Consider the following 27,959-nt stretch of genomic DNA (forward strand, 5'->3'; position numbering starts at 1 on the left):
TAAAAAAAAATGTATTAAAAAAAAATCTGTACTATCTTTCTCATACCCTCCCCAGGAAGATTTGACATTTGAGAACATGCCAGCCTATGTTTGCAATTTGGAATACTGGTTTTAATAAATTTGAACAAGGTGTTCTGCAATCAATAACATCAACTTCCATAGGAGTAAGTGACTGGGCAGTTCAGTTTCCTGTACTTCCTGTTTTGTCAAAGTAAACTAAAGAAGTGTTATTAAGTAGAAACTTTTCATTCATGAGACATAATACATGAACTCAGTGGTATATGAGCTAATCAGTGAAATGACAAGATGTTGTATCCCTTAATCTATTCCCTTATTTAGAGGTTCTTAACAATAATTAGTCCAAAATTCCTCAAAAATTTAACCTAACTGATCTCAAGAGCAAATGAGCAATTTATTAAGTTGGATTTCTTCTATTCTAAATAAAAGGAACCTGCTAAATAATATCTGCTCTATTTGTTACTTACCAGTAAATTTAAGAATTTTATAAATTCTTTATAAAAAACACATATTTTCAAAATGGATTAAGTTGCTTAATCTATCACATTGTCTCTTCCCTCATGACTTTCAATGTTTTACATGACTCAACATTTTCCTGAGACTAAAACCTCCCCTAACAGGCACCTAAAGAGATTTATGCCACTATGGTAAACATATCTGAATATGAACCACCTTCTAAAAGAAGTCAAAAAGACCTTATTATTGAGGTTTCCCACATCATTCACTTGAGACTTCCCTTAACAGATTAAGGGCATGTAAGTCCACGTTCAATATATACACACTAATTACAAAATTACTAATTACTAATTACAAAAAAAAGGTAACAAAATAGGAGACAGTAGACAAACTGTGCTCATTTCCTAAATAATGAAGCATATCTATAGAGTGTTTAAAAAAAAAAATCACACCTGAAATAGACTAAGAATCAAGGAAAAAAACTTAAGCTCGGCCATCAGGAAAAGGTTAATTAACAAAGTCTTACCCAAAAGTACATTATGAGATTCCTTGCAGTCATGGTAATTTTGATTTTATCATGAGGTTTTACTCAGAGGGGCTTATTTAATCGTGAAAACCTCTTTTCTCCACCTTTTAAAAGAATCTTCTGTTGGACAAGCAGAACAGAGTACCATGCTACTGCTAACTTCCATGAGGCACAACACATTCGAGTCACTTGCAAATCAGATGTAAGTAATTGCTCATCATCTATCTACATTCAGGGTCTCATTCTGTCACTTTCTGAGGGCCCTCCCTGGTGGCGCAGCGGGTTAAAAGCACAGCACTAAGAAGCTTAAGCCACTTCCGCATGAGTTCGAGTCCCGCCTGCCTGCCGGCCCCAGAGGAGCTTCACATGGCCTGGCAGACCTCTCCTGACCCGCCCGCTGCTCCCCTCAGCAGTGTACTTCCTCACTCTGCCTGTTCTGCTCCCCTCTCTGTCTCTGGTGAATCCTCTCACCGTCCGCATCTCTGGCCTGTACCCCAGCTCTATATGAATAAATAAATAAATCCAAAAAAAAAATCACTTTCTGACACAAAGTTTAAATTCCATTACAGATTGAAGAGAATATTGCTGCTGTCTAAATGGTACATATGCTGAAACACTACTGACTGACTCCTCCCAACTAGAATGGAAATACCATTACCACTTGGGAAAAGAAAAATTATCAACTGATGTTATTTGTTTGAATTAGACTACTACATAACATATGACGGCTCTTAAATGAAAACTATATGCTAATAAACATCACAAACCAAGCTAATGTCAAAGCACAAAAATATAACCAACAACATCATATTTAACTAGATTATCAAGCTACAGAAAACCACTCAAGAAATAACAGTAACAATACAGGGGGGAATGTTTTGTCATCAAAAAATCTACTGCTCTCACCTATGTAACAGAATTCTGCAAGCCATTAAATGCTATTCCTGAGGATCGTCTCTCAGGAAACTGCTCTAAGTATAGAATTTCAAGACATTCTACATATTTTCTTGATGAGGACGATGACAAATACTGCTTATAAATGGACCTACCCCATGTAATTTAAAAAAATTTTAATACAGTCTTTTAAGGAGCAGATAAGGTTCATTATCATTCCAATTTCTGTTAGTTCTTTGATAAAGCCAAATTTTGTCTGCAAAAACAATGGTCAAATTATTCCCGAAAGCGTATATATCATGTAATGAAAACTATGTGAACCTGAGGGTGCTCTTAGTAAGCTACTTTCAAGATTTGCCTGCCAGATTTCCCAATCATTATGTGGCAAGCTACCCTCCCATACCTCAAGTAGTTTCCAGTGAGATACATAAAATAAACCAAAAGTGGCCTCATAGAAAGGAGTTCCATTAAGAGGACTAGCTCATAAACCATTACCTATGTTACGTGAAGGAAAAAGAAGGAAGCACAAAAACCACATCTTTGCAAAGGCAGCAAGGGGAAGCCACAATCTGTTAACACCACGCGCTTATTGGCCATACCTGAAGGAGACCTTGTGGGACTTCGTACTCTGACTTCTTCATCTGAGCCAAAACCTAAGAACTGCTCATCCTACAACAAAGGAAAATTATTTTAAAATCAGAAACAAAACTACAAATGTGAACATACCCCAAAGAAATGCCCAGAGGAGATACAAATCAATTTGGATAATTAAACTCTATGTATTAATTGTAATTCACATGGATATTATATAATAACTAATATTGAAATACTAGACCCAGTCATACAGCTTCATTACAGACAAATAGGAGCTGTGTTATTTGAACAATGCGTTGAAATGTCATTTTTGGTGCACAGTATTCAGGGGACAGTCCTAAATTTCAAATGACAGATACAGCCCAAAACAATTAAAGAACTTTAATTCAAGTAAGCAAATTAGAACAATGGCAAAATATAGAGCCCCAATAAAACAAATTACTTTCATTAAGTAGTTAAATCTATAGATACATAAAGGATAACATAAACAATATCTTAATCTCTTGTCTACTAAACATTAATAGAGACTGAAATTTGCCATAATTGTCAGTTCCTTAACTCAGGAATTGACATTCAGATGTGCTTTTTGTACATTTGAGATCCAAAGATTCTCAACATGCATTTATGGCATCATTTTAAAATGCCCTGTGATAAGAGACTTAATGGTGGGCAGCAGCATTTCTGAAAAGAATCAAGAATTGATCACATATAGGGAAACATGTGTTCTTGAATAACTTAAAGGAAGCATCTTATTTCAGTTATACTTGGAAAAGGCAAAAACTTTTTACCTCTAGCTTTTAACCTGCCCCTATTAAAAAATACTAAGGATTTAACCTATTTTGGACAAATTCTCAAGAAAGATGATCTACTTAAAACAAACTGATAAACAGAATTTGCTGATCCAGAGACTAAGAATTCTTTTCAGCAAGAAAGAATTTCAGATTCCAGAAACAAATCCACATAAAACAAGAACAAAGTAAGGAATAAATACATTTTCTTGAGCCTCCAATTTACTCTGATAAGTCCCAAGCTAAGTTCCAACACTTAAGGGTCTCAGATTTTCCTCTCAAGAGCAAGACCACATGTATGTGGGCAACACCTACAGATATTCTGCATTAATGTTTTCCAGTTAGTTTAAAGTGAGAATCAGACAGACACTAATTTGTTTAACCATTTATAAAACAAGGCTACATGAAAAGATGCATGTAACCCTTTAAACAAGTTAGCAGGCTTACGTTGTAAATTTAAAGGCATTTAATTTTTAAAATGTACTTTTAAGCAGAAAAACAATCAAAATAGTAATGCTAACATGTACTTGGGGGGGGGAAGTAGAGAAGAGGCAATGGTAAATTTTCCTCAATTTCTGTAAATGAAAACAAGAACAGGATCTTAGAATTTTGGCAGCCAATCCCCTCATCAGCAGACAGCATTGAGGAAAGTGATGGACTTGTTTGAGTTCTCAGTTCAAGCACTTTTAAGCTATGTATATTAGGTAAGTCACTTAATACTTTTTTTTGATGTTTTATAAGGAGTAAATGATAATAAATAATTTATGTAAATTATGTACAATCATTTAAAACTATAGGGTCACATTCATATTTTGGTTCTTATTATTGATACGGTTTTAGAAACTGATACTCTGAGGTCAAATGACTTGCCCAAGATCATAGTTACAACTACCTCCTACCAAAATAGTTAGAATTTACAACTACAAGCAGATAGCTAAATGAATCAAATAAATCTACAGAACAAATCTGGTATTCTACCAGTTACTATTAAAGTAACAGGATGCCCATTTCAGATCCTTCAAAGGTTCTGACTTAACTTACTTTTTACTGATCATTGTCAAGGGACAACCTAACAATCTATACACATCTCATGAAGACATCTCAACACTTACCAAGGGGACTGACTACATTACTAAATGTTTAGAGTTTTAGGTTGTAATGAGAATTTTAGCAACTATGCATACAATAACCAACATGCAAGGCAATGAAAGATTATTAACTTTTAAAATGAGAACCATATTGCTATGATCATTATCAGCAACCTTAGCTGCTTTTTTTTTTTTAAGGTTTATTTATTTATGCATACAGCACTGGGGTACAGGTCAGAGGTGAAGGAGTGGTGAAAGGATTCACCAGAGGCAAAGTGGGGAGTAGAACAGGCAGATCTATGAAGCACACTACTGAGGGGAGCAGTAAGTGGGTCAGGAGCGGTCTGCCAGGCCACATGGGTCACCTCCCTGCCACTCATGCTGAGGTGGCTGCTGCAAGCTTCAGCTTCACAGTGCTGTGCTTTAACCCGCTGAGCCACCAGGAAAGGCCCCTTAGTTGCATCTATATTTCAAGCTTTCTAACTTCCATGTGCTATAAAACAGAGTACTACTGAGCTATCAAGCAGTAACAACTAAATTGGCCCAAGTCTGCAAGTACTTTCCAAAGTGATGTTAGCTCTTTCCTTCTGATCTTATAATTGAAATAAGAATGAATTGTCAAAAAAGACCTCCTTGTACCCAAGAGCTTTCTTTTTAAGGGAAATATAGGTTAACTTCTTGAAACTTGCACTAAAAAAAACAAAAACAAAAGGAACCTAGTTTAATCAAAAAAAGAAGCCACTGTTAAGTTAAAGACCTCCAGTCATCTTACTCTGAGCCTCCTACACCTGTTAAGAGCCTAAGCCCTAGTTCTCTCCAATTTAAGGAAAGCCAAATCAAGAGCACTGGAAAAGAACTGATGCCAGACAGTGTTAAAACTGCAGCCCTTTCTTCATTTAGCTTCCATCATCCCCTCTAAGCATGTGGGTCCCTCAAAGATGTAGTCAACATGTAACAGTACTGCTCTCAAAGTTTGAAACTTGCCGGGAAATCCAAACACTAAAGAAAATGTCGACAAAAAGGACAACAAACAAGCGACAATTAAATCACGTTTGGCACCATAAGCCCAGAGAGCACCAAAGGGAGTACAGGAGACCCATATTATGTATAAACAGGTAGTCCTGGGCCTGGTCCCAGACAGCCAGTCACCACACACACTTCTTTCAACATGGCCTTCTCTGATGATCACATGATTCCAAGACAGTATACAAGAAAGAACCAGTAAACCTATTCTTACCAGAAAATAATGTCATTGGAATCTAGATCACCAAGATTTTAATACATCAAGTTTTACCTCTAAATATGGAAAAAAATCTCCTGTCAAGTACTGTAAAATGCTGGTAAGTCATACTTTTCTTTCAGTGATTACGAATGTAATGAAGCCATTTAATATTACTTCCTAAATGAGATATAATTATAAAAAATAACATACGGGGGCCCTCCGTAGTGGCACAACAGGTTAAAGCACAGCACAATGAGGCTATCGGCAGCCACTGCAGCAGCAGCAGCCAGGGAGTTGACTCACATGGCGCAATAGATCTCTCCTTTCTCACCCGTTGCTCCCCTCAGCAGTGTTTCACTACATCCTCTTGTTCTGTTTCCCACTCTCTGGGGTTAAATAATAAATAATAAATGTATAGGATTCTTTATAACCCTTATCTCTTACTATAGGGAACACATTACTAGAGAACTTTTAAGTATCTCTTTACTAGTAAAATCTACTTTATGTAAATACATCAACATTAAAGATTTTTTCTTTTTATGGCAGGATGTTAATTCCTTATTGGCAGCTTATTTTTATTTTTTAATATAAATTTTAAAGATTCAATTAATTTATGCATACAAAACTGGGGTAGAGGCAAGAGGTGCAGGGCAAGAGGTGCAGAGAGACAGAGTGGGGAGCAGAACAGACAGACTGATGAAGTAAACTGCTGAGGGGAGCAGCGGGCGGGTCAGGAGAGGTCTGCCGCCCATGTGGGTCACCTCCAGGGCAGGGCTCAAACTCACACCGAAGTGGCTGGCTTTGCAGTGATGTGCTCCAACCAGCTGTGCCACCAGGGAGGGCCTGGTTATACTTATAAGTGATGAAGCAACAGGAATACTTTTTTCCACCAACAGACCCTAAGATTATTCAAACTGAGTACTACTGATAATATTTATATGTAAAATAAAGACATTTTGGAAAATTACATCAAATTCTGTGCTTCAAGAAATTATGCACAACTAAGAAAACTTTTCAAAGCACTGTTCCTTTTATTTGTTTATTCATTCAAAAACCATTTATGTTTGCCATTTGCATGCTATCTGCTCCAAATGCAAAAAGGAGAATGACATGAGTCCTGTTCCCATGAAGTTTCTCAGGCAGACAGGTAGGTACACAATTTTGGTATTTTGTGCAAATGTCAGTGAAGGATAAAAATACTGTATATAATTCATATTTTGGAATAAAAAATTGCTTAAATCATGGAATAATGCACTCTTCCTCTTACATTAGTTTTTGGTTCATAGAGAAATGGTCAATAAATTTCAAATTTTTTCTGAGGATGGTAGTATCTCTACCTCTCAGTATTTTAACTAAGTAGCACTCCAACATAAATCAGAGTCCCAACTAATCTCTAGTGATTAGACTGGGCCCTGTTCTTAATAAACTAATAATCTGAAACTTGAAAACACAGATTTTAGTTCCTCCCTTAAATTCTTCACTACTTACTATAGTTAGAGCAAAAATCACTCAGCTGGAGTTCTTCACCCCAAGGCTAAGGAAGCAGTTCCAAAGCTACTTTACAAACTCTTCTATAAACAAAATCAGTGGCTACTGGTCTCAGAAAAACAAGGCTTGCGGATGGATAACTGCTCATACCCTTCCTTCTTTTCTAGCAGATTCCTTAGCACATCAGAGAACTGCCATTAAACTCATAAGTATGATAAATATGCCCTTTAGTCACTGTATCTCAGCAATCTTCTGTCTTCAAAATTCATATTCTTTAGAGCTGAAACATTACATACTCCAACTACAAAGGTTTACCAATGAATCCACTGAAAATAACATTAGCTCCTCCCTGGTGGCACAACAGGTTAAAAAGCACAGCACTATGAAGCTATTGCAGCCACTGCTGCATGAGTTCCATCCCCGGCTAGAGGGGTGACCCACACAGCATGGCAGACCTACTCCCCTCAGCAGTGTTCAATCATCCTGTTCTGCTCCCCACTTTGCTTCTGGTGAATCCTCTCACCCCCTACACCTCTAGTCTGTATCCCAGTTCTTGTATGCATAAATAAACAAATCTTTAAAAAATAATAATCAGACAATATGAAAATCACAATTTAATTTTTTGAAATTCTTTTGCTTTGAAGGTTTCTCATTTTTGGTATTATTTACATCATATGAGGAGGCCATAGGAAAACTAAGAATTACTGAGAACAACTAATGCAGATGAAACTGCAAAGGCATACTGCACATCTCAGCAGCTCCAGTTAAATAAAGAGTAACACTGCTCCTTCAGGAATTTATTCCAGCCAGCTATCACTTCTGCTGGCACATTTCCATCTGTGTCTGCTGCTACAAGCTCTAAAATACCAAGGTCTTCAGGTTGCACTTTAAAGACATGTATACATAATCACTAGTATTTAATTAGCATAAGGGATTAAAAATGTGCTTACATGTTTGTCTCCTCTAAAGTATTCACTCTTTAAGGATTGGGACAGTTTTTTTTTTTTTTTGTATTCTTAGTAACTGGCACATTTTTGGCATTCAATAAATGTTTGTAAAATGAAAAATAAAAGAAATGTAATACACTGTTTTAAAAACATTGTCTACTATGGTAACAGCATTACAGAAGAAGATACTGGCAGACTCCAAAAAATCAGTTAATTTGTACTTTTAGGAATGCATAGGGAGAATGTCCTCACATCATATACTCATTCATTCAAATATATATGAACCCATACAGTTGAGGGGTTTGGGTTAAGGAATGAAAGGAGAGGAAAAAGACATTCTGCCCAGAAGAACTAAAAAGACACTTCTTCAAAGAGGAAATGCAGATGGCAAACAAGCATATGAAAAAATGTTCAACATCACTTGTTAATAAGGGAGATGCAAATTAAAACTACAATGAGATACCACCTCACCCCAGTGAGAATGGCACATCTTCAAACAACTAGCAACAACAAATGTTGGTGAGGATGTGGAGAAAAAGGAACTCTCCTGCATTGCTGGTGGGAATGCAAACTAGTACAACCACTATGGAAAACTGTTTGGAGGTTCCTCAAGCTGCTAAACATGGAGCTTCCCTACGACCCAGCAATCCCACTCCTAGGTATCTACCCAAAAGACACAAAAACACTGACTCAAAAAGATACCTGCACCCCCATGTTCATTGCTGCTTTATTTACAATTGGAAAGACATGGAAACAACCCAAATGCCCAAAAGTAGATGACTGGATTAAAAAGATGTGGTACATATACACAATGGAATATTACTCAGCAACCAAAAAATAAACACATGACTTTTGCAGCAACATGGATGAAGTGGGAAAAGATCAGGCTTAGTAAAATAAGCCAGAAAGAAAAGGAAAAATACTAGATGGTGTTTCACTCATAGCAGGAGTATAAAGGACCAGGTGAGAAAATAATAATAATAATGAATAGCTAAATACCAGAGACATTTTATGGGGGTAGAGTGGGGAATGGAATCAAAAACAGTGGGGGGAAGGAAGTGCACTGGACTATGGTGATGGCACATGGGTGATTTGGTGATGGGAAGCCCACGGGGATTACAACCAGATGGAAAAAGGCACAAAATGATGTAAAAATAAACTATTATTAAAAAAAAAAAAAAGACATTCTGCCCAGGCACCTACTAGTCTGTCAAGAGCAGATGAGTAAATTAACAGAATACGATGTGTTGCCTACTATGCTAAGGAAGACACGCTAGAGGAATGAACATGGAAGCATAACAAAGTCAACTAACCCAGTTAAGGAGAGTCAGGAAAGCCAGCTCAGAGGATGAAAACTTCCTATAACTTTTGAAAGATGATAAATTGGGGTGGGAAGGAGATATTGCAGGCAGAGAAGAGAAAACAGCACATGCAAAGGCACAGACAGCTCAGTATGGCTGAATCCCTACACCTGATGTGAGAAAGGGCACAAGGTATTGAGGGGTGTGAGGTGGTAGAAGTAGACTGTGAAAGATCTTTAATGTCTTCATGAGTTTGAATTTACCTTCAAGGAAGAATGGGTCTCATCCTGAAGGCAGTTGGGAAACAGAGATTGCCTGTCCTAACAGAAGGAAGAAGAACAGTTATAAAATAAACTGCAGCAGCATCGGGATTGAGGGAAAAGAACAAATCCCGCAGACAGAAAGCAAAATGGACAAGGTTTTGATATGTAAAGGGTTAAGGGGAGTAAGTAATCAGTAAAAACTTGCAGGTTTATATGATAGTTACCAAGAGTGGGAATATAAGAGAGGTTTTTAAGAGTGGGGAGGGAGATCACACTTTAGACATGTGAATTTGAAATATCTAAGCTGTAATAATCTGGAGAGAACACACCTGATTCATTACATACATGAATCCTTAAAATGTACATATGAATGCAATCACTCATGAAGAAAATACTGAGAAAAATGGAGTGATGGTAGTTCTCTAGGGAATGTCCACACTTACCACCACACAGGAGGGAAAAGGAAGCTATAGAAGGAGATGAGTTGTTGTATCAAGGAGTGGTAAAACTGGGTAAAAACTGAGCTTGTACAGTGGGATATCAAAATTGGGAGGTGACCTGCCATTGTACCAAGGCCGACATAAACGCAGTGTTAGAGACAGGAGAAACCAAACTTAGTAGGATGAAGCCAGCTTAGGTGCCAAAATGGAAATGAATAAAGACTACTCTTCTGAAAAATTCAGTTATATGGGGAAGGAGGGACAGGGCAAAAGTACAAAAAGATCAGCTTAAAAGGATTGTTTCAAGTTGATTTATTTTATATGCCAAAGGGAAACATACCAGTAAGAAAGAAAATACTGAAAATCCTCAAAAGCAAAGTGGTGGTAAATGGAAAAGGTACGAGGAAGAAGGGAACAGCACAGGGAGGGAAGGAATACAAAGCACAATGGAAAGGAATTCCCTGTTCCTGAGAAAGCAGGAAAGGGGCCAAGGATGGATTTAACTTGCAGGAGCTTACAGGCAGAAGTAAGCTGAGAAGCTTCTCTGAAAGCACAGGAAAATATGAGCATCTGTCAAGTGAGAAACAGGTTTCTTCAGATTTTCTGAGGCTCACACCCTATAAAAGTTTTAAAGAATACAGTTTTTATGGATAATGGCTGATTAATGAAAAGGAGGTAATAAAGATGAGGGACAGAAACTGAATACAAGGACTAGTAAAAATTGACTTGGTTGGAAAGGGAATCATGGCAGGACCAAGAAAAAGACAAATTAAGTAATAGGACCATGCTAAGTCTAGGATGCTATGGTCAAGGTGGTACAACCAACAGCAGGGAGCTACCACTGTTTATCAATTGGAGAAAAAGTTATGTGTTTGAAATTTATTCTGGAAATGGTATTTCCATATACATATTTATATACACACAAGATCTATACACACAAAAGAGAGATGGAACAGAGAGACCAGACATAAGTCTGCAGTAGTAATTCCAAAGTGAGTGGTATTCAATTATACGGCAATATTTATAGTGCCAGGCACTGTTTTAGACGCTAAAGATACACAGGTTAAAAAAAATTCCTGTCACCTGAGGTTATAGTCTATTGGAGACAGAAAGTAAACACATCTCACGTAAACAAAGGCAATGGAAATTGGTATGGGTTAGCTGTGGCCTATTCCATCAGCATAGTCAGGAAAGGCTTCTGTAAAGTGATGCTTTACCAAGGGTTAGCAAGCTAAGTATGGGCCATCAGCCAAATCTAGTGCCCCCCATCCCACAGCTAAGAATAGTTTTTAACATTTTAAAATGCCTTTTTTAAAAAATCAAAACATGATTTTGTGCATTTGGAAATTGTATGTTAATTCAAATTTCAGTGTCCATAAATATTTATTGGAATCCAGCCATTCCCCTTTGTTTTATGTATTGTCTATGCTGCTTTTACACTACAACAGCAGAGTTGAGTAGCTGTAGCAGAGACCATCTGGCCCTTTGCAGAATAGACTTGCTGAACCTTGGAACAGACCTATATGATGAGAAAAAGGCAGATCTATAAAGATCTAGGTGAAGTAACGGTCTAGCCCAATAATAAGTAAAGAGCGCAGAGACAAGCATGGTGTGTACGACAAAGACTGCCATAGCTCAATAGCAGAATGAGTGAAAATAAGAAATGGTGCCATAGAAGAGACCTGACCAGAAGCCAAATCACATAAGTTTTGCTAGTCATGATAAGGAACTTGGACATTCTAGTAATGGTGGGGGAGTCCCTGACAGGTTTAGAGAGAATAATGATTTGACTGATATTTCTATGGAGTGCACAGTTGCTATGTGAAGAACAAACTCTAGTCAGGTAAGAACATAAGCAAGGAGATTGCTGGGAAGCCCAAGCCAAGAGATTATAAGGGAAAATTCTTGGGTTTTGGTGGTAAGAGTAAGAGTTGGGTTTAAGGTATTTGGAAGATCACACAGACAAAATTTGCTAATGGTTAGATCTGGGATGTGACTAAATGAGATAAATCAAGGATAACTCTTTAAATGTCAGACCTGAGCAACTTCAGTGGTACAGTCATTTCAAAACAAATAGAAAATTCAAGATTTTTTATGGATGTGGTATTAGATACACAAGTGCTTTGATGTACACCTGTTTCCCTGCCTAGGGCGAGTAAAGGCTACCTCAGAGAGTGAACAGAAAATTAGGTAAGACAATACATGTGAAGTACTCAGACTACTTAGCCTGGCCCATAATATTCAGTAAATGTGAACCACTCCAATTTTTATTATGAAAATGGAAAAGTCAAATAGCACTTGGTTACACGAGTCTAAGATGTAGTCAGGTTAGAAACAAAGATTCAGGGACCTCCCTGGTGACACAATGGGATAAAGTGCAGCACTATGAAGCTCTCCACAGCCACTGAGGCACAAGTTGTATCTCTGGCAGGGGAGGTGACCAACATGGTATGGCAGACCCCTCCTAACCCACTCGCTGCTCCCTTCAGCAGTGTATTTGAGTGGATCCATCTGTTCTGCTCCCCACTCTGGTGAATCCTCTCACCCCCAAACATGCAAGTCTGCCTGTATCCCAGTTCTTGTGTGCATAAATAAACCTTAAACACACACACACACAGAAACAAAGGTCCTCAGCCATATAGGTGAAGCCTGAATAAGATCACCAAGGAAGTGTCACACCAAGGAAGTGTCACACTAGGGAAGATTGCCAAAGGTATGCTCCTAGCTGACTCCAATATTCAGGAGAGTTAGGCAGGAGGAAATCACACAGAATACTGAACGTGAACAAATAATGAGTAAACAACAAAGCAGGTGAGTGTAGTGTCTCAGAATCCAGAGAAAAGCTGTGTTATGCTGCTGCCCAAAGGTTTAACAGACTGAGGACTGAAGATTATCTATTCTAAGAAGGAGGTCCTTGAGGACATTGATAAAAGTTATTTTGGTACATCATAGAGATAAAAGCCCACCTCCAGGGGTTGAGTAGGGGATGAGAGGCGACAAAGTAGAGACAGCAATTCCACACAGCACTTTCAAGAAATTTTGTTGTGAAAGGAAGCAAAGAATTGGGGGTAGTAGCTTGAGAAAGACTTGTAGCAAAGGTTTTCAAAAAGAAGGGTTATATTAAGACAGCTAGTTTTGTTTGTTAATTAATCCAATCTGGTTGTGAGAGAATACAAATGGAGGAGAGAGCATGACTGCCAGAGCTACCTGCAGATATGACAAGAAATGGAATCCAGAGCAGGGAGTGGTAGTTCTTCCATTAAATAAGGTGGCAAAGGATGTGGAAGTACTTAAGTTCCCTTTTAACAGGAAGAAAACAACAATTAAATACCTTAAGAATACTTAAAACAACTCACTTCATATATTACTCTGAATGTCAAGAATCAATAAATAAAGAATACTTGAATTGCTCTTAGGAACAATTGTTAATGTTTAGTTTGGAGAGCTTCAACATTTAAGTTACCAATTTCCAAAGTACCTTGCAAAATATTGTAATTTTAGCACTTAAATTCGTAAGATATTTTAAGCTGAACTGTTAAAAAAAAAAAGGGGGGGGGGCCTCCCTGGTGATGCAAGGAGTTAAGTCTCAGCACTATGAAGCTATCTGCGGTCACTGCAGAGCAAGTTCGATCCCTGGCCAGGGAGGTGAGCCACATGGAGCATAGAGCAGGAGACCTCATTTCTCTCCCCCACTCAGCAGTGTATTTCAGTAAATCTCCCTGTTCTGCTCCCCACGCTGTCTCTCATGAATCCTCTCAACCCCCCTACCACTGGCCTCTATCCCAGTTCTTGTATGTATCAATAAATCTTAAAAAAAAAAAGCCTCAATATAAAGAAATTAGATACTAAGTAAGTACCATGAGAAAGAGACCTGTTCAATGTTAAAGTCCTGTTATTTGGTCATTTTCTGGTAGGTAAAAGATATTCTCTGCAAAATGCATTAAAATTTCCCAAGTTGCTCCATTTCTCACTTTGTGGAGTGCTTTTTTTTTTTTTTAATAATATAACAGTTTATTTTTACATCATTTTGTGATTTTCCCATCTCAGTTGTAATCCCCATGGGCTTCCCATCACCAAATCACCTATGTGCCATCACCATAGTCCAGTGCATTTCCCTCCCCCCACTGTTTTTGATCCCACTCCCCATTCTACCCCCATAAAATGTCTCTGGTATATAGCTGTTAATTATTATTTTCTCGCATGGTCCGTTATATGGAGTGCTTATTTTTTAATGTCAGGGGGAAAATGGGCCTTTCTGCAAGCACTTTTTTTTATCATTTGTCATAGAAGAAAATATTGTGACATCTATGAATCCAAAAGGAGAATTTAAAAATAAAGCTATTGAATCTATAAAGGGAAAATATAATATATACAAGCATTGTAAAATATATAGAAATCAAGATACAAACTCCGTAAGCCAAGATGACTACTGAAATCCAACCAGTTAAAAAACCTTATGTGGCTATAGAATTGACAGTCTCTGTCAACAGCCTGGCAAGGGTAGGGGCAAGGTCAGATTCTGCTAGTTATTGGTGCATCAAAGAGAACAGTGGTTGAATGCACAACAGATAGGAAGAGATTTAAATAGTTTTAAATATGATCTCTGCCTGTACTGAGAAATGTTAACACAGAAAGGTCACCTAGGATTAAAGAGAGCAAAGAAAATACTACACTGTTCTTCAATAACAACAGTGGGTAAAATTTTTAGTCACACAAGAATGAAATCCTGTTTTCAAATATTTAATGCAATTCTACCTAGCAACTGTCACCTAAGAAACACAAATGCTACCCACTTTGTAATTAAAGAAATATTATCTGTCACCCCCACTCCCTGTTAACAGAAGAAAAAAGTAAAGACGCTCAATATAGCTCCGCAAATGAGGTAGGTGAACTCCACCCATCCAGCTTCAGAAAAAGCAGTCACAAAATCTGTCTTTAAAAACACACACACACACACACACACACAGCAAAATGAACGCACTACTTCAGATAGTAAGCTACACAGATTCTTGGCAATGCCCCAAATTACTCTGCAGGCTCTTAAGGAACAAAACAAAAAATAAAAAAAGTATACTCCAGGCTCCTCAGGTTCCAAGTCTGAACTGGTTTATCTGCTTGCTGTAGCAGAAGAAATTAGCCTACTTAACTGATACACTGTGGAAATTAAGTTAATCATCCCAATCACAGGGTTTATTCTTCTCTATGTAACAGGAAGTACCACAAAATGACCCAATCCACTTTAAGAGGCTGGAAAAAATAAAACAAACAACACTGTTTTCAGATGATTCTTTTATTTTAAGATGTTCTGGTCTCTCACATGCCAAATTTAAATAGTTAACTTCATTTTTGCTATAGCCTCATTCAACTCTTAAAGTTTCTACTATAAAATTTCTTTTTTTTTCTTCTAGCTTATTGCTCTTGCTGTGGTGCAAAAACGAGGCTGCATCTTTCCTTCTGAGGAGACAGGCTGTTGAATGACTATTAGCAACTGAAGAAACATGAATTCACAACTTCCTTACCCTTAAAGGTAAATAACATCAGCTCTTAAGTAATGAAATTAGACATCAAAAGTGAACATTTCCCTCGGAAAAACAGCAAAGTTATCCTGTCAACCAACACAATTTTGACCTAATACCTCTTAGGAGTGAACATCTGTATATGAACCAGAGGTTTTATGTTCTTAGTATTTTTAAAAAATAATAATATATAATATATAATAGTTTATTTTTACATCATTTTGTGCCTTTTTCCATCTCAGTTGTAATCCCCATGGGCTTCCCATCACCAAATAACCCGTGTGCTATCACCATAGCTGTGTTCTTAATATTTTGAAAAAACCAACTGGTATCTTCTGACTACCATGCATTTAGAAGTTTGCCACTCCCTGGTGGCACAAAGGGTTAGGATGCAGCACTGCAAGCTAGCTGCAGCCGCTTGATCCTGGGCCCTGGAGGTGATGACCTGTACCAAAGTTCTGTATACATAAATAAATCTTTAAAAAAAAAAGAGAAAGAAAAAGAAGTTGCCATCTTATCCTGAGAAGTTCACATTATGTGGCATTCACCTTTTTTTTTTTTTAGGTTATTAAAAAATACTACTTTTTATTACTCCAATACTAGAATTTCTCATGTATTATTACTTGTTTTTATAATATTTGCTTCCTGAATTTATACCTGTATAACTGACAATTAAAAGTTATGGGAATCAAAATGTCCCTCCATCACTTGCAAAATTCCTTCAACAATCCACGTTTGATCTTCAGTCATTTTCTGAGATTGTGGGGCTGAGAGTGGACGTTTGCAAAACTTAGAAAATATTCACTATGTGTAAATCATCTTAAATGAACCTAGTTATCAAGTGACCTAAAAAAAAGAATTTATATACAATTCCCATGCCTAACGTCCTAAAGCTTCAATAACCCAATCAAGGTTTTAGAACACAGTTGGTAGGAAAATGAGCTACTGTTACTATCAGCTCTGCCCAGACTTTTTGTGATCTATATGAATAATCCCAATTCACAGTTTTCACTCTGACTATACAGGAAATGCTTTCTGCAACCCAACATATCTAAAATAGTTTCATTCTGAGTGATGCAAGCTCTCCACACAACCTTAAAAGCCAAGGGTCATAGGCCTCTGTGATCCTAGTTCACACAAAACCAATTTATATTAGATGTAAAGGACTAGCAAACACATTTGTAATACATCCACAAGTTGTGGTATCTTTAACAAAAGATATTCAGAAGCACATCTCTTTAAACTATGACTGAAAATGGACATAAAATCTACAAATACTTGGGTCCTCCTTGGTGGTGCAATGGGTTAAAGCACAGTACTATTAAGCTAGCTACAGCCACTGCAGCACAAGTTCGATCCCCAGCCGGGGAGCTGACCACACGGCACAGCAGACCTCTCCTGACCCACCCACTTGTTCCCCTTAGCAGAGTGTTTAGGTAGATCAACCTGTTCTGCTCCCCAATCTGTCTCTGGTGAATCTTCTCACCCCCCCACCTCCCACCCCACTGCACCTCTGGCCTGTACTCCAGTTCTTGTGTGCATAATAAATAAATCTTTAAAACAAATCATTATTTCATAAAGACATTTCTCTGGCAGATAACAGAGATTTAGTTATCACCCTAAATTGACAATTCAAATCAATGAGATCCTAAAACACTTTGGGACAAATTAAAAAGTATAAAACATGATCCACACACTCTAAGATCAAACCTTACTGATTCATAGAATGAGAAGGTGGCTTAAAGAGGTAATTTTCCACATATACAGTAATGGCTGTTCTTTAAAAATTCACCTCTGTTATTCTGGTAACTTAAAAAAAAAAGATTTACTTATGAGAGAGGTACAGGGGTGGGAGGGGGATGAGAGGCTCTACCAGAGACAGAGTGGGGAGTAGGCTACCAGAGACAGAGTGGGGAGCAGAACAGGCAGAGCTACTGAAATACACTGCTGAGGGGAGCAGCGGGTGACACAGGAGAGGTCTGCCGTGCCATGTGTGTCAACTCCCTGGCTGGGGATAGAACTTGTGCTGCAATGGCTTCAGATTGCTTCATACTGTTGCGCTTTAAACCATTGCACCACCAGAGAAGGCCCCCATTTTTCTCTTATTCTATCATCAGTGGAGCTGGACAACAGCTGATTACCATTCTCAATAATGGATGCATTCATGTTTTTTGAAGTTATTAAGTTGCCTCTTAACATTTCATTTTCCCAACCTTTCTTCATAAGATTGACTTCCAATTGATCATTTTTTGAGTCTCCTCAGACCTTCCTCCAAGGCCTCCCCATCCCTTTTAAGTTGAGAAACCTAAAAATGGAAACAACACTCAAGTAAGGAATGGTCAGACTTGGTATAATCTATGTAAAAGATGATGATATCTCATCAGGATACCTCAACATCGCTTTTAAAACCTCAACCAACATTTTCCCAAAGATGTCCTTTGGTGGCTTTTAAAACTTTGCTCTGTCATACTTAACTATATTTTTAAAAAGAGTTATTTATGTAGGCATACAAAAATTGGGGAGCAGGCCTGAGGTGCATGGGTTGAGAGGATCCACGAGAGACAGAGTGGGGAGCACAACAGGCAGAGTGACTGAAATATACTGCTGAGGGGAGTAGTGGAAGGATCTGCCACACCACCTAGGAGGTGTGGGTCACCAACCTGGCCAGGGACTGAACTTGTCCTGCAGTGGCTGTGGATAGCATCATGGTGCTGCGCTTTAAAAAATCTATAGCACCACCAGGGAGTGCCCAAATTTGCTATTTCTAAAAAGTTAAAATTACCCTGATAGTCTAAACAGAATTCTCCTAACTTATAGAATGTCTTTGCAAAGAATTCCTAAGAAGTTATACATACCAAATTTTCAATCCAACATATGCACTGATGGCACCCAATATGGAAAAAATCACCTTTGTGTGACTTGGTGATGGGAAACCCGAGGGGATTACAATTGAGATGGAAAAAAAAATGTACAAAATGATGTAAAAATAAACTTTTGTAAAAAAAAAAAAAAAAAAAAACCACCCTTGTAAACATAAAACATAAATAATCCATGTCTTAAGAAAATCACAATAGGGGACAGATATTCAAAAGTATGTATAAAATAAGGTATCCTGAAGTAAATTCTTAAAGAGTAGGATATAAAGAATAATAAGCTAACAGAAAAGGGGCCCTCCCTGATGGTACAAAGGATTAGAACACAGCACTGTGAAGCTGTCCATAGCTACTGCTGCTGCATGAGTTCGGTTCCCCGCCAGGGAGCTGACACACATGGTGCAGCAGACCTCTCCTGTCTCACCTTCTGCTCCCCTCACCAGTGTATTTCAGTGGATCTGCCTGTTCTACCCCCCACTCTGTCTCTGGTGAATCCTTTCACCTACCCTATCCCCTACATCTCTGGCTTATACCCCAGTTCTGTACACATAAATAAATCTAAAACAAGCAAACAAAAACAAAAAAAACAAAAAAAAACTACTCTAGTTATGGTCATTTCCACCACCAGAATTTGTACCCTACAACTCAGTATTGTTTCTATAATTAAATTATTAACTGCACTAATTGTTGCAGACCAACACTTAATCCCCCAAAGCTCAAAATTGATTACAAATGTCAAATAGCTACCAGGTATAAAGAAATGAATCCAGTCCTATCATCCAAGAACCTAGAGGAGCATCAGTGCTAATATTCATAAAAAGGAACACTAATTATAAAGAAAGACTAAGAGTGGCAACCCCCAATATAGCTGCTGTGGCCAAAAGTTATGCAATTCAAGAAGGCACTATATTCCTCAGTGTCCTACTTGTCTATTTACTGTACTGTTCTTTCATTTCCCTTCATTTTCTCAAGGTTCTAGTTGAACACTAATGATACCCACTGTTAATACCATGTGGACTGACCTTCAGTTTGATTCCACCAACCTGACATCTAGACCGAAGTCAAAACCATTCTAAAGTCAAGATTATAGGGTCCCTCCCTATAATGGTGGCACAATGGGCTTAAGCACAGCACTATGAAGCTATCTGCGGCCGCTGTAGCATGAGTTCGATTCCCAGCCAGGGAGGTAACGCACATGGCGTGGAAGACCTCTCTTGATCTGCCTGCTGCTCCCCTTCAATAGATATGCCTGTTCTGCTCCCTACCACTCAGTCTCTGGTCAATCTTCTCACTCCCTGCACCTCTGGTCTGTACCCCAGTTCTTACATACATAAATAAATAAATCTTTTAAAAAATAATGAAGTCAAGATTATAGCACTCAAATAGGCACACCTATATAGCTCAAAGTTAAAAAAAAAAAGTTACCTTGATGGATTAGAAAAGATCACATTTGTTTCCTTTCCATCTCTAAGCACTAAGTACCTTGGCAAGCATAATTTCAATTAAGCCTTACAATAATCATATGAAGCAGAATTATCCCTAATTTACAAATGAAGAAATTGAAGCATGGAAAGGTTAAGAAACTTTTTAAAAGTCATTCAACTAAAAAATGTCAGAGCCAAGATTTGATTTCAGGTGGTCTAAATTCAGAGCCCATGGTCTTTAAAGCTCTTAATTACTGTACTATACTACTACAGATTAGATAATGAATTCTCCCTCTCTTTATAAAGGAATTTATAGATGCAAAAATAAAAAATTCCTAGCTAAAATTACAAAAGTGTTTCCTCTTTAACTAAGCTTAAAAATATGCTATCCACATGGTTTTACTGCTTATAATTAAAGGCAATAATTAAAGAGACAATACTGCATGTTGCACTTGATTTAAAAATTAGTGAATACTTACTAAGGGACAGAAGCTGAATATAGACATGTGTAAATATCTATATTTCTTGGTACAGATATTCATTACAGATATTCATGATTAACTTTTCTCGGGTTTTTAGAATTGAAATAGTACAAAAGAGAACTTACTTAAACTTTCTCCAAAAATGTTCCTCACAAGTAATATTACTCTCTTAATTTGCAACAGAAAAACCACAATTACTTTGATGCTGTAAAATGAGAATGAGATGAGGCTTGAGCAAAATATGGATAAGGATTGCATCTCTCGAGAAGAGTTCAAAAGTTAGAAAGGTTCACAGCTCCTAATGCTGAAAGATATCAAAACATCTACACCCAAACATTCCAACTAAAAACAAAAACAGAATGCAAGAAAACATAAAATATATGAGAGAAACTCTAGCTTCTGAGAATAAATGCCCTACCTACTGGTACCAAAGAAGACATTGCTATAATGATAATTAAAGGTAAGATATCTGGGGAAATCCCTTCGGCCAATTTGTCAAATAGAAAAACAACTACTCATTTCAAAGAAAGGGGATTTTTCATACACAGCACAGAAAACTGCCAACTAACTCTTACATTTATATCTTTAACTGTTTCCTTAAAACTGAACTCACTAGGGTAGTATATTCAACATCTAAAAAGTTAGGCTAAGTCTGGTCATTAAGTTTCATACTGGACCTACAAGAGTGGGTTTATCATCCAAAATTACAAATCACACAACAAAACTCTTTCAAATGTCTTAGTCTTTAAAAGTAAATGTCTGGCAGCTACAGCCTCATGGTTAGCTTCTCCCAGCAGTGTGTAACCTGACAAGATACAAAGCTCATTGAAATATTTAACAGTGGTGGTATGGATTTCTTTGGATAGATCCAGAAAAGCAGTTCATCCTTTTTAAAAACATAAAGAACCATTTTATGGGATGTCATTCCCTCAGTCTAAGTGTGTATTTCCTCAGGGCTTTCTCAGAGACTTATTGAGGAGAAAATGAAAAGGCCAACAAAAGAACCCCTTTTCGCTCCCTCTTCCCAGCATAATCCACGTCAGCCAAGGGCCAGTAGCATCCACACTGTCATAAATGCCAGCAATTAGAGAATTACGCCATAAAACCACCCACTCAGGTATAAGAGCACAAGCCTCCAGCTTTATTTAATGCATGCCATAAAGATCCTGTACTTCCTTCTTTCAGGCTTCTTCACAACCAATGAAATGACAATAACAACAACAACAAAAGTAGCCCTTTGTCTCCCTTTGGCTTTTCTAATCATCTTGATGTGATCAATGAAACCATATGGGTCCAGGTGAAGAATATAAGATTCCTTTATATTAACAGAAGACTGCATTTTCTTTAGCATTCCACATGTAGATGAATTAAAGGATATACTGTATTTGAAGCAAATATGCTGCATGTGAAGTACAAATATAATGGAAACTAAAGTGAAACCACAATTTTCAGAAACATCTTATTTGGAAGCCACTTTAGCAAATTCCTGAACTTCTCAAGAAATACTAAAACCTACAAGATTATTCTTCATTCAGTATTTTTTAGAACCTTCTGAAGGCTTTTCTAATCCTGAAAGTTAACTTTTATTGTCTGTGTTTCAAAATTTAGTACAATTTAAGACCAATGCCCTCATTTGACTGTCTTACAACCTACCAGTCCACAAAAAGTGCACATCTGTGATTTATGCCATAGAAGATTTCATTCACCGAGACTAAAAGCAGATCCAAAGAAATAATTTTTTAAACAATGAACTATTTAGTTTCCTCTTCTTTATTAGTAACTACAAGATTAATAATCTTATTAAAATGTAGGTACATCGATGTCAGACTCATTAGTAATTTAGCCCTTCTTAATCCTTGACATAACATATGCAAGCAAAAGAGAATCCCATTCCAGCAATCCCAGAATAAACTCTTCCCCACATAGTAATGGTCGCAAACCTCCCTCCTTCTCAAAGGTCTATGCCACTAGGCTCTATACACTGGCAGGAAAAAAAAAAACGGAGAGACAAGATATTCACAAAAAGCTGGAATGAAGGCCTTCAGTTAAGTGCTAGAAGGAAGTTAAAGTTCTGTGCCAACACTAAGGAATGTGAGCAGGCACAAAGAGATCTTAATTAGGAGACCTACAATTAAAACACAGTGAGTTTCCAAAAGAGAAAAGTAAGTACTAAAGTCTGTTATGCCTCAGAGCAAGCAACTCGGTTACCAACTCTTTAGCCACAGGGCAAGGAAGGCCAATAGAACAGACAGTCTGCACAGCTGCTCCAGGGAGGATAGCTTCAGAGTCAAGAGATGGAAACTGAGTTAAGATAAAAGTATTTTCTCCTCTCCACTTCCAAATGGAAGATAAAATCACTATTTTGTGAAGGATGATTTCCTACAGGAGCAGGTCTCTTTTAAGATAATTAAATGGAAGGGAAAGATGGAGACATGTCATGGTTTTCAGTGGAAGATGAAGTTCTAAAGATTGTTATTTCCAAAGTACTTCATTGTGGAGCGTACTGACAACCACTCCGTGCAATGTAGGGACTGTCACATTGGATTTATTAAGTACATCAGGGTACTGAACTTTTTTTCCCTGAAAAACTTATACAAAAGGAATACACCATATACACAGAAAGTAATGTCCCTCTTGGTAAGTCAGGAATCTACAACACTGAAAACAAATTGAGCTATCAAGCAAGAGGGCCATTACATACCTCAGGCTCTCAGAGTTGTATTTAGAACTTGAGCTTCATTTTTCTTATAAATGAAATTGGTCAACTTCAGCAAGGAATATTCCCGATACAATCAAATTCTGATATTTGTGAAAACTTTCCCACCAAGCTGAAATTTCTCTCTAAACAATGCCAGTGAAATGGGAAAATAATCTGATATTAGAGTTACCGAAGAGGCTCACTGATCCTGACTCTTTCAATCGGAAAAAAGTTCTGATCTAATAAAGAACTAAAAAAGATCTAACCTGATAGGAAGGGATCAAAACACCAGAGCAGAAAAGATTCATGAACTATTTTGCTCAATCATTTCACATACAGGTCAGAAATATTAAGTTCAAAGCAAATTACTCAAGGTCCTGTGAGAAAGATGACCACAGCGAGAATCCACGGCCAGCCACACTGAAACTTCTTTCACTTGTGTTCTCTACCTCATTCTACTTTTCCTAAACTCAGGATCAGCTGTGAAGGCAATGAAGCAGGAACCACTACTCTTGGCACATAAGCCCAGTAAACATTCAAAATTACAGATCCAAAAATTACAGATATGCTCCAACTACCTTTCACCTTTTCTAAAGACCATCTGACCTTGTCTAAGGCCAACCCAAGGGCCCAGCTTAGTCCATCTCAGCTAAACCGCCATTTCCAAATGAAAACAAATACACACCGATGTTGTAATTCAGCTTTAATTTCTATCTAATTAAAGTTTGCCATGTTATGATCAGAAATTTTGCTTTTAACATTTTGTGAGGTCGTAGGGAAGGTAACTAGACTATGAAAATAATAAAGACTATTTGCTGACAAATACACCATTTCTGGAGTTTATGTTAGCGCAGCTCCAATTCTTACCAACAGAGAGGAGCTGTACTGTAGCAAAGTATAGCAAAACTGACACTATCTCAGGCGGTCCTCAGAAAAGTAGAAGAGCACTGGCAAAAAAAAGCAGACCTCTGTGATTTCCTACAAAGTTAATTCTGCTTCCTAATTGTCCAACAGGAAACCATAAGCATATATGTATGTGTGCGCGTGTGTGTAAACATTTAAACGTATATATATATATACATATAAATAAATCCATGTTCACTATATTTAATTATGAAAAACTCTTACATGTAGTTGTTACTCAGAGAGATATTCTATACAAGTCAAGTTAGGAACCTGTGGTAAAGAACAAGCATCCAATAGTTAAAGGAGGTTCAACAGTGAGGCGATCTGGAAGACCCATCACCTTTTAACCACTTTAACTTATTCTGTAAGCATTAACTTACATTTTGTTTTGAACAAATCAGTCATTATCCATGCAAAGAGATTCAGAGTTTAAACAGGCTAAAACCATTAGGTGCCCTCCCTGGTGGCGCAAGGGGTTAAAGCACAGCACTATGAAGCTCTCTGCAGCCACTATATCAGAGTACAATCCCTGGCCAGGGAGCTAACCCACAGGGCCAGCAGACCTCTCCTGAGCCCGCTGCTCCCCTCAGCAGTGTATTTCAGTTCTGCTTCCCACTCTGGTGAATCCTTTCACACCCTCACACCTCTGCCTGTACCTCAGTTCTTGTATACATAAATGAATAAACCTTTAAATAAACAAACCCATTTAGAATCACAGACCCAGTGCTTCATGAATCCAGACAGGATTTGGTACAGACCTGTGAACCAATTCTGGGAAACAATCTTAGAATTCCTTAAGTATTTTAGCCCAGGGAAAACTAAACCTCCCTTTTGGAACTGTATCATTGAGTTGTAAGACACTATAACAAAATGCTTAGCGTTTCTGCTAAAAACTACCAGCTCAAAGGTTATAACCACTATGGTTTAGTATTAAGTCATTCTATGGGTTTATAAGCACTATGGGTTACTAACCAACAAATACCATAATCCACACTAGAGTGCCTCAAACTACCAAATATAAAAGTTGCCAATGGAACAACAGCTCAGTGAAGACCAGTTCAGAAAAAATATTGAAGTTTATTGTAAAGAGTGCACTACTCTTCTATAATGAAATAGCAACCACTATTTAGGTAAAAAAAAAAAAAAATTAAAGAAAAAAACTTATTAATAAGACCTATTCCTTGACAGGCTTTAGAATAAATACTACTGTAAGCAAAATAATGCCAGTGGAGAAGAAAATGTTAGCACCTGATTAAAACTTTAAAGGTGCTTCGTCAAAGACCAACAGATAAATATTCTGGTGCCCAGACATTAGGTCCCTGAATCCAGGTGGCTCTCTTTCTAACCAGTCTCTTGAAAAGCTATGAATGGAAGCTGTCAGCATGAAACTTTGCTTTTGAATATGTGATAACAACATTTAGAATGTGAACACTTGGTCTCTCAATATAAAATACATAAGCATGCTAAACAAGAAGAAAATGCTTCTCAGGATCCCCTTAAAGTAGACTAACTCTCCTGACAGAGACTTTCTTATCATACTCAAATATACATGGGGCTAAAATTCTACATATAACCAAACAAGTCTCAATTTTGAAAATAAGCAGATAAATATCTTTTTTTCTTTCTTTCTTTCTTTCTTTTTTTGCTGCTGTATCTTTTAAAAAATCAAAATCAACTCACATTTAAGCACCAACTCCATGCAAGTAACCTGAACGGTTCAGTCTTTTTGTCATGTATGAGGCCTTTGGTTCTCCAACTACATGGGATCTGTGTTGTTAGCTTAAAAAATACAGAATTGGCCTTTCAAAAAAAAATAATAATCTACAGCAACCAATAAATAGTCTCAAACAACCCTGCTGACTGCAGTTGCCTTCTGAAGGCTGGGAAAAGGAGGTGGAGATAGAGCAGAGAGAGGCAGGGAAAAGGGCCGCTGCAGCTAGCTACATAGCAAGGAACACGCCCCCATCATGTCCTCCTTGCTCTGTCAGAAGGCGGGTTGTTGTCAGTCTCCTGATCAGGCTGCCTTAGAAACGATTTTTAAAAGGAGGCAGGAAGACTAACAACTAAAAAATGCCAGCTCCTTAAAAGGAGGGGCCAGGGTCCCTGGGTTCTCCTCCCACCCTTCTTCCCAGATCTTTCAGGATATCTAAAGGGGTGCTGGGCACAATAGGGGGAAAGGGGTTTGCCCAGGATATTTTGTGTGCACCAACGGCAGAGCACGCAGGAAACGGCTGGTTGTTATCTTTCCCTTTCTGTTTCAATCAAGAGCACTCCAGAGCAGCAAGCCCCTAGCCCTGGCTTCAGCCCCTAGCAGCTGCTCTTCCTCCTAGCATTCCCCATCCCATTCTTTACCCCCTCCCCTAACAGTTGAAACTCCCTCTTCTGCATCCAATGGAAAACAAATGCGCAACACCACAGGCTGAACCTGAACTCAACTTCCCTTCCCAGGACAACTTTCCTTTTCGCCGTAGAGAGCTGAATAAAGCCTATCAAAGTATCCCCATTCTCAGCCCAGTACTACTGGGAAGGGGCACAGCTCTCCACCCTTCATCCACCTTGGGCCCCCTTCTAAGAATCAGAGATTAACTCTTCCTTCTAAGGAAGAACTTTGCTTCATAACCTCCCTCCTTCTCCCAACCAAAAGCAACCACCACCACCACACTAAAGTAAAACTGTCCCTTAGCTACTCTTCTCACCCCACCCCTGCTGCCCCTACCCTTTCCAAGCCCCAGGATTGGCCTAAGAAAAGGTGGATCAATAATGAAATGCCGGAGAAAGGGAGGGTGGGAGGGAGCTAGGGTTAGAGACTGCATGCTCTCAGGCGCAGTGGGTGGGGTAGGAGAGCAGCTGCTTCCCCTGGGAGGATGCTGCCCGAGTCCCCCCACAAACACCTCCCCTCGCAGGGGCCCCTTCCCCAGAGCTGGAGGGCACGCCTGCCTCCGCTCCCGGGGGGAATGGTGGAAAGCTGCTCTTCTCTGAGCCTAGGGGACAGTGGGCTATTTTCCCCTCAACGATGCCACTAATCCTTCAATCTAAAGGAGGGAAAGGGTGGGGTGAAGGTAGAGTAATGCCCAGCTACCATAAGCTAGAAACTAGCTCTGTAAGATGGGGGAAACAGACTGCTGTGCGAGGAAATCACCGTTATTTTCAGAGGGAAAGGAGGTGAAGGGAGGCAAGGTGGAGAGGAAAGTAGATTTTTCCTGGCGGGGTAGGCAAATGAGAAAGGATCTACCTGGGGAGGGGGGGTCGGGCGGGGGTGGCTGAGTGAAGGAAGGGGGAGTGGCTGGTAATGTAGGGACCTAGCCCAGGGACGGGGCTAGGGTTCACCAGGTTTCGGAAGCAAGGTGTTGGAAAGGGACATCGGTCCCTGCGGGGGAGAGAAGAACGTGGCCCTGGATGAGGCCATCACCCCAGAGATGCCCAAGAGGAAAACTGCCCCAGGAGTAAAACATCTGCCCACAGAGGGAGGCGGGGATGTGGCGGGATCAGGTCTCTAGGAGGGAGGGAGGGTGGAATCTGGCTCGGATGAGGTAATCTGTAAAAGGGAGGAGGGGTTCAGTCCCGGGATGGGAAACCCCGGCGAGGGGTCCGTGCCAAGGGATTTGGGGAAGGGTCAGGGGAAGGAGGGTGGGGGGCAAACGCCCTTACCCAGAAGGGTCCAAACCCGGGGGTGGGGGCGCCTGGGGGTCCGCACCCACATATGGGGGTCCCAAGATGGGAGGGCCGTTTGCCCCGGGTCGGGAACCCCAGGATGGTCCCAGAATTGGGATGCTCCACAGTCCCGGATGGGGGAGGGGAGGGAGCTCCGCAGAGGGTCGAGACCCCGGACCTGCGGGTTCCTCGCCCCCTTACCTCTCCGCTGCCGCCTCCCCCGCCGCTCTCCCCAAACACGGCCCGGAACCGGCGCAGGTTGGTGCCGATGGCGGCCGAGACCTGCAGTGCCGCGTCGAAGCCCGGGCCCACCCGGAGCAGGGCCGGCCCAGAGGAGGCTGAGGACGATGACGAAGACGAAGACGAGGCGGACGACGAAGAGGC

At 39.1% G+C, this 27,959-nt stretch overlaps 1 protein-coding gene across 1 annotated transcript in view; it reads right to left on the bottom strand.

The window, feature by feature from the left end:
* KMT2A (lysine (K)-specific methyltransferase 2A) overlaps window positions 1-27,959 on the bottom strand; it is a 75,338-nt gene that overhangs the window by 46,988 nt on the left and 391 nt on the right. The window contains exons 3-4 of the mRNA XM_012729402.1: window positions 27,777-27,913; window positions 2,494-2,563 (exon numbers count right to left, since the gene is read on the bottom strand). Coding sequence (XP_012584856.1) covers window positions 2,494-2,563; window positions 27,777-27,913 — 207 coding nt within the window. The remainder of the gene's footprint in view (window positions 1-2,493; window positions 2,564-27,776; window positions 27,914-27,959) is intronic.

This window comes from Condylura cristata, unplaced genomic scaffold (assembly GCF_000260355.1).
Source record: "Condylura cristata isolate star-nosed mole 26May11 unplaced genomic scaffold, ConCri1.0 scaffold00025, whole genome shotgun sequence".
NCBI lineage: Eukaryota > Metazoa > Chordata > Mammalia > Eulipotyphla > Talpidae > Condylura > Condylura cristata.